Below are 7,722 nucleotides of genomic sequence, written 5' to 3' on the forward strand. Positions count from 1 at the left end.
TTTTTTACTGTATTGACATTACAGAAGTCTCTCGTTAGCATCTTGTATGCTACTTGTCGCGATTTATACGTATGCGCAACTCAAATCTGCACTTGTCGCAAGGTCCCGGATGTGCGACTCAAATCTGCACTCGATCGAATCGGACAGTGACAGTTAGGGTTAGGTGCCTAAAAATCAATGGTTGCAGCGCTGCCTGGGAGTTGAAGTTGGGGGCTTAAAACACCATCGAGCAATTTACAGTGAATAGCTCACGTTACTGTGTTGTGCGAACAGGTAACTGAATATAATATTTTATGTGGCGTTTTCTTGTGCTTGGTGCAAATGTTCCACCAAAAACAAGTTCCTTCCTGAGACTGTTTTGCAGAGCCCCCGTCGCTGCGTCCTGGGCTTAGCGCCGCCCAAGACAATTGCGATTGGTTTGAAGAAATGCAAACAACCCGGAGCGTTTTTTCTTCTATCCCAGAATGTATGTGTGATGTAGCCAGACCTTACTGCTCAGGGCTGTGGAGATAGAGCCGGCAATGCCAGAATGCACAACTCGCTCATGTGGAGAAACTGCAACCAGCTAAACATGAAGGAGTTTGTGAGTGAATTACAAAGTTCCATTTCCTTTGTTGATGTAAAATATTTTCTAGTTCACATTTTTGCTCTGAGGCATTTTGCCAATTTATTATGATAGCCTCCAAAAACCGCAACAGCAGAAAAAGCCTGATACCACGTCCAACTGAACTTTCATGCTGCCCTCTGCTGTGGACAATGACACGATTGGATTCAAAATGACCCATTTGATGATTCAGCTAAGAAACTGGTGGTTCCACAGGAGGTGATGTGAATCACCAAATTTAATAAGATGGTCCTGGAAAAGCTTCAACTGTGTAATGCAAAACAAAGTAAGCAGATCAGCAAGACCACATTTACATGTGCATTTATTAAAGATCCCTGCATTCCCAGAATGATAAGGAATGACAGCAACAGCGAGGGATAGAAGATTTGGAGATTTTTAGAGACGTCAATGGGAGGACAGTAGGGAAAGAGCCGCGCGAGTCACAAGGAGACTCGCTTCTCAAAAAGATGAGCTTTCAGGTTACAGAATATAGAGTTAATGTGCAGTCCTGACTGAGCTTATTAAGCAAATTATCCAATTACCCAATGTTTCATTTTCTTGTTGAACATAGCATTACGCAATAAAAATGGAACAAGGTGATGAGGGTGTGTGTATGTGTGTGTGTGTGTGTGTGTGTGTGTGTGTGTGTGTGTGTGTGTGTGTGTGTGAGAGAGAGTGAGTAAGAAAAGCCCTTAGGAAAATCATTCCTGCCTCATTTGTCATCTAAAAAACGTTTGACGGTTTTTGGCAGAACAAAGCAATTTACCTCAACGTAAACAACCCGAAAACAAACAACAGCATCAACATCTCTTCCCGTCTCCCTGAGTGGGCTGGCTAGTTTTATGAAGCCACACACACTTGTTCAACAGGAACGGTTCATCCATTAAATCCCTATACATCATGGAATCATTTATTATTACAAGTGTGCATATTCTGTGTGTGTGTGTGTGTGTGTGTGTGTGCAGCCTGATCACCCGCTGTTGGCACAGGTTTGATAAACAAAAGTCTCAGAGAGGAATTACTGTCCACCTGTTTGCCATTCGTTGTGAATGGTCGATAGAGAGAGGCAACGGGGAGGAAAAACATAAAAACACAACAACAATTTGGCCTTGTTTTCCAAAGTATACCAAAGTGGTGTGTTCTTGCGGGTGGTCCGATTTTCAATTGCGGATGTGGAGTTGGTGGTCTCGCATTTTCTCCATCATTTTATCATTTTCTGTTTCCTCTTGGTTTCACTTGCTCTCTCTCTTTCCCCCCCCATCTACCATCCCGTCTTTCCCCCTTTCTGTCTATCTGTCTCTCTCTATATATATCGCTTATTCACTGAGTGGCACTGAGCCTTTCAAGCCCTGGGATAAACACCTAACAAAATCCTCCGCTATAAAAAAAAAAACACAAGGGAAAATGTGGGAGCCCTGGCTGTCAACGGCAACATTAGCAGGAGATGTTGGTCTGTGGCATTGAGCAGAGCCCCTCTGGAGGTGTGGGTGTGTGTGTGTGTGGTTGTGGTGTGTTGGGTGTGTGTGTGTGTGTGTGTGTGTGTGTGTGTGTGTGTGTGTGTGTGGGTGGTGGTGTGTGGTGCACATGCACGTGTAGCTAAGGGGTGGGGAGTTCTGACAGGACTGTGAGAGATGTAAGGTCATTTGCCCACTGAAGAGGCCTGGCAGGAGTTGATGCTGATTGATTAGGGGGAGAGAAAAGATGGAGGAGTCAAGCCAGCCGAGCAAGGAGGAGAGGCGGAGGAGGAGGTTGGGGGCTCGAAATGGAGAAGGATATGGAAGGCGGATTAAAAGGAAAAAAAAAGAACAGAAAAAAAAGAACAGGCATAAAGGTTGAAAGTGAAATGGATGTGCATAGCTTAACTTCTCTACAGATATCTGTCGAGAAATGAGATGACGAAAAATAAGTAAAAGGTGAGTGGGAAGAAGATAGGATGAAAAGCATTTGGGGGAAAATACCTCGTCAAGTCTGACATGGAGATTAGCGAGTGCTAACCAATCACAAGCCTCATCTCATAGCCCTGGGAATGACTCACAATGCCATCATATGAATACAGTGCTGCTTCACAATGTGTGGAAATGTGTATTCGCCCAAAAGGTTGTGCACACTAAATTTGCTTACACACACACAACACACCACACCACACACACAACACACAACAAAACCACAAACACACACACACAAACACACAACACACCCAACACACACACACACACACACACACACACAGAGACAAAAACCCTGCTGTCCACCTTGAGGGGCTTGTGACTGCGGGGGTCGGTCTCCTCCTTCCCCAGAGCGGTGGGCAGCTGGTTGGTTGCCGTCAGCTGGTGCCTCTGTAACACCAAAGCCTCCTTAAACTCCTCCTGCGTCTTGGTCTCCAGCAGCTTCTGCCTGAAGGAGATGTCAGAGAAGAGGGTGGCAAACGTCCTGCCCAGCTCCATCGCTGTCTTGGTGCTTTTCTGTTGGAGAGCATATGGTGAAGTGGTGGTGCATTAAAAGAATGCAAGAATCGACCTATCTATGCCCATGTGGACCCTTTCCTATTTGGATGTGTATATATAGGGCTCTCCACGGCGTGCATTCATGGAGCACCGGGAAAGATTCTGGACACTTGGCTGGACATCAATGACTAGGACATTATGCTAGAGGCCGGACCTCTAACTTGCGCAGGTGCTTAGCCTTTGTCTTGTGTCTGTCTCTGCGTGTGTCTGTTTGTGTGTGTCTGTTTCTGCGTGTGTTGTTTTGTCCCCCCTTCCGTCTTTTATTATTTTTTTTTATTTTTTTTGGGCCTTGGGACGCATTCTCCGTCTCAGTGTAATTTTTTTAAACTGTTCTTAAATATATAAAAAGAAATTGTAAAAAAAATTGTTTTGTTTTTGTTAAACCTGTGTTAAACCAGTGGCAACAGGCTGTCATAACAACACTGACATATTATCACCTGATGGATATGGAGAACTTTAGCAAACAGGCGGCAGAGGTGTATAGTAATGAAATACATTTACTCAAGTAGTTTTTAACTTTGGTATTTTAAAACGTACCTGACTATGTTTTGAGTATTGAATTTCACTACATTACAAATCTACATTACATTACAAATTAAAAAAAAAAACGCACCGGAACGTATGCAGGTTTTTCTTCTCTGGTTACAAGTCGCAATTAAAAAGAAGTAGAAGAAAAACTGCAATGTGTCGGACCCATAGACAGTAAAATTAACGGGCATGGCCACGCCGTAGACTTCGACGGTGACTACGAGATCCTAGCATGGATGTAAATAGGCTGTTATCTCTCAAAAATGTCAGCTCATGGGTAAAGAAAGAGGTCGATACAGAGTGCCAAGTTTTTAACCAAACTGGACTTCAAGGTTATTACTGAAAGTCAAGGTATTGCTGTGTGTGGAGTTTGCAGAGGACAGATTGCTGTGTGAAGGATTAGAATTGAATCGCCACTACTTACTAAAAATAAAGTAAGTCTAAGTGTAAGTCTCTAAACACGCAGAGAAATACAACTTGGCTGATGCAGAGCGGAGCGCGACATCTGAAGCTTTGCTAGTTAAACTGCAAACGCAACAAGGCATCCAGGGATGCAGCAGTCAAGACCAGCTCTGGGATCTCCCACAAGATGGCCAAAAACAGTAAGCAAACTTTCTGAAGGGGAGTTTATTAAATTGTTATTGTTATGTGTATACATTGGTATACATGTTTATACATTTGAATAGATTTTTCTTTAATTAAAAACAAAGTAATTTTGGATTTATGTAACTAAGTAACTTTTACTTGAAGTACATTTTAAATGAACTACTTGTTATTTTTAGGTAATTTCACTTGTACTTTTCCCACCTCTGTCCGGCGGACACGGAGCAGCATTAGCATTCATTTGGAGTTGTGTTTGTGTCACGGTAATAATGTCCTGCGAGGCTCTGGGAGAGTGTGCCAGCGAAGCCTTGTAAGCCAGGTGGTGATGGTACAAACATAGCCGGGCTCAGTGCGTACAGCAGCAGATGCAGCAAACAGAGTAACTAAAGCCTTTAAGCTTTCTCACAGTGGCAAATGAATGTTAACCAGAGCTGAGAGAATCTTGGATTTTCATTTATCTGAAGGCTCTCTGCCTGCGTAAAGTACCTCCAGTCAGACCACAGGTAGGAGAGGCAGCGCTGTACGATTGTGTGCATTGACAAGTTGACATAAATGCAAACTTCTGTATGTGGACAAATTAGGGCTGTCTATCAATTAAAATAATTAATTGCGATGAATCGCGTGATTGTCTATAGTTAACTCACAATTAATCCCACATTTTATTTGTGTTCTAAATTAACTTTAAAAGGGATTTTTTTTTAAAAATGATTAAATATTCTTAACATGGTAGTGGACAAATCTGCTTGCTTTATGCAAATGTTAAGTATTATTGCAACAATCCAAAACAATGACGAATGCTGTCTAGAATATTCTTCAGGATAACCCTGAAAAAGTACTGTATGCTCAGAAAATCTGCTGAAAGCATAATTTAAGCCCATCAAGCAACAACAGATGGGTAAATTGACATATTATCCAGCGTGGTGGGCTTTTGGGTTCTCAGCAAGTGGTGTTTGACTCAACGTACTCTGGCGGTAACTCAGTCATTGACAGGAAGGTGACAGGCAAATAACTTTTGTCTTGTGGAGAGAACCATCTTGAAGGGCTTTGAAACTCAGACCATTCAAAAGACCCATTTCTTTACCCATTTCAGCTTAAGGAGCTTTGTTTCTGCTAACATTAGCCAATTAACACTGTTACTGCTGCACCACTTTTTTTCTACGTAGTGGCCCGAGGCCCAAATCGCAGAACGCACGAGTGTTAATCGCGAGTCAAAGAAATAGAGGCATAAAAGAAATTAGCAATTTGACCTGATGATGGTGCTAGATGAAAAGTCAGGAGATGATAAGAGTGAATAGAATTCACCCCGAGGGAAAAAAGGAACATCTGAAGTAAATTCCAGGGCAATTCATCACAAAGCTGTCGAGACATTTCATTCAAAACTGAAAACGTCAACCCCATGGTGGCACTAGAGGATCACCATAGTCATTGGCATACATCTACTGGTAACCATACCATTTTTTGTCTATTCAATGTCAAGTTGTGAGAATCTTGACCTGCCGGTGGCCCTAAAGGTAGGCAGCATCAGGGGAACAATATATTCAGTAGAATTCATCCTTTTGGTTTGAAGGCCACTTCTACCCAAATTACCCAGACCAACTGGAATAATGACTGTGTAAAAATAGAGGACACAGTGAGTAACTCTGTGCTGTCAAAATCAAAGACCGAGGGCAGCTTGCAAAAGAGCTTGAGGAGTCTCTTTCAGGGCAACAGCACATGAACGTGTGGCTCGGCACATTCAGGTATGCGTTTTACTGAGTACATGAGAAACAGAGCATTTTTGAAGAAAGGTCATGTCTGTTTACTACATTCATCCTGTGTAAAAAAAGGAGAAAAAAGCCACAAATGCTGTGAAGCTCTTTAAATGGAGGGTGATGGAAATGGTTCACCCATACAGACACTAGATTATATACATTTGTCACACACACTAAAGGAATTTCTATTACCATTATCATCATGCCCCTTCAACGATTTTTCTCGCAGAACCCGTCGCCATCAGGGATAATTGAGACATAACAGTGCTTTATGTTTACTAGGGACTTAGATTAATGTCTCTAAGAATGCCATTAGTGGTTGTGATTGCTGCCTGCAGGACTGGCAAGGAGGGCGCTTGAAGAATTGGGGAAAGACGCACAAACACAAAGGAGGGCTCATGGGGAAAAAAGATTTAGAAACCAAACAAACAAACAGAAAACATAATGCAGTTAGCTGAAGAACTGCTGATTGCCAGGGTCACGCCAACCCCCTAGCATGAAGAAATCCCTTCTTTCAGCAGAGAGGGGGTTAAGGATAAGAGGCAACAATCAGTGCCATCTGAGACGGGAGAGTGAAGTTTGTTGGTGCATGTATGTGTATGTGTGTGTGTGTGTGTGTTGAAAGCTCAGGACCAAGCGTTAGAGGACAGGAGGGTTGAGTGGTTTGATGGGAAGTAGAAAGAGTTCATGTTTTGATGGGAGAGAAGGGTATTACAGGATATGTGGCAAACTCCATCGGAAAGCTCTTCAGAGCTGAAGAAAACAGTCATGCTGCACACAACAGTGACCCGAAAGGTTCAGCCAACAGGACACTGGTACCCACACAAAACACTGTGAGGGCTTCGGATTAAATTTAGGTCAACAGGCAGTTGGCAGTTTAACAGCTATATCAGTAGAGCTTGCAGTATTGTAATGAATTAATATATAAAAAGCAAGTCAAATTGATCTTAAATGACATTCAAGAGATAGATAGATTCAGGTGTTTTGAAGTGGGGTTCTACATGGTACTTATCCATAGTTAATGTATTGACTACAGATTAGATGGCAGCCGGAACCAGTCAACAGTTTGGATAAGAAGGTAGGAGTACCGAAACATACGTTAAGCAGTGTACTGCTGTGGACGGGGCCACACAGCAAAATTGACTTTAGCCACCTGAAAAAGGCCCAAGTGTCTGCTGTATTTAGAATACTTTCACCGCTTTACCTTGCCATTAGACAGGCCTCTCCGAGAGGGAACTATAGCTGTTCAAAGCCACCAGACTCGGTTGATCAAAACGGGTAAATTTAACTTGCACAACACTGGAGTTACAAGTCTACCGCTGACTCAATAGGTTGGTTTGTTATTGTTTAACTTTATTAAATACAGTACTAAAACCTCCAAAAAAAGTCACACAATCACACAAACTAACTAACCGATTGAGGCAGCAGAGGAGCAGAAACTCCCGTGTTCTGAAAGCTAAAACTACTGTTTTTGTCAAAAGGAATCTGGTGGCTTTAAAGAGAGCAGAGATGGATATAATGGCTTCAGTTCCCCAACGAAAAGGAAAGTCTGACATAAAATCCAACCTTCATTGAACATTTAAAAAAAAAAATGTATTCAACTTGTGATTGAAGGAGATAATATGCTTTGTTGACACTACTTACATCTATATTGAGAAGTCAGATGCTGCATCAGCCAATGCTTTCTTAACCCTCATGTTGTCCTTGGGTCGCATTGACCCGTTTTAAGTTA

General features: G+C 42.4%; 1 protein-coding gene across 6 annotated transcripts in view; it reads right to left on the reverse strand.

Annotated features, from left to right (window-relative positions):
* The window catches only part of slc4a11 (solute carrier family 4 member 11), a 156,939-nt gene that overhangs the window by 29,040 nt on the left and 120,177 nt on the right, over positions 1 to 7,722 (reverse strand). For all 6 annotated transcript variants that reach the window (XM_032511973.1, XM_032511971.1, XM_032511969.1 and 3 more), the window contains one exon: positions 2,857 to 3,066. In XM_032511973.1, the coding sequence (XP_032367864.1) occupies positions 2,857 to 3,066 (210 nt within the window). The remainder of the gene's footprint in view (positions 1 to 2,856; positions 3,067 to 7,722) is intronic.

This window comes from Etheostoma spectabile, unplaced genomic scaffold (genome assembly GCF_008692095.1).
Source record: "Etheostoma spectabile isolate EspeVRDwgs_2016 unplaced genomic scaffold, UIUC_Espe_1.0 scaffold58, whole genome shotgun sequence".
NCBI lineage: Eukaryota > Metazoa > Chordata > Actinopteri > Perciformes > Percidae > Etheostoma > Etheostoma spectabile.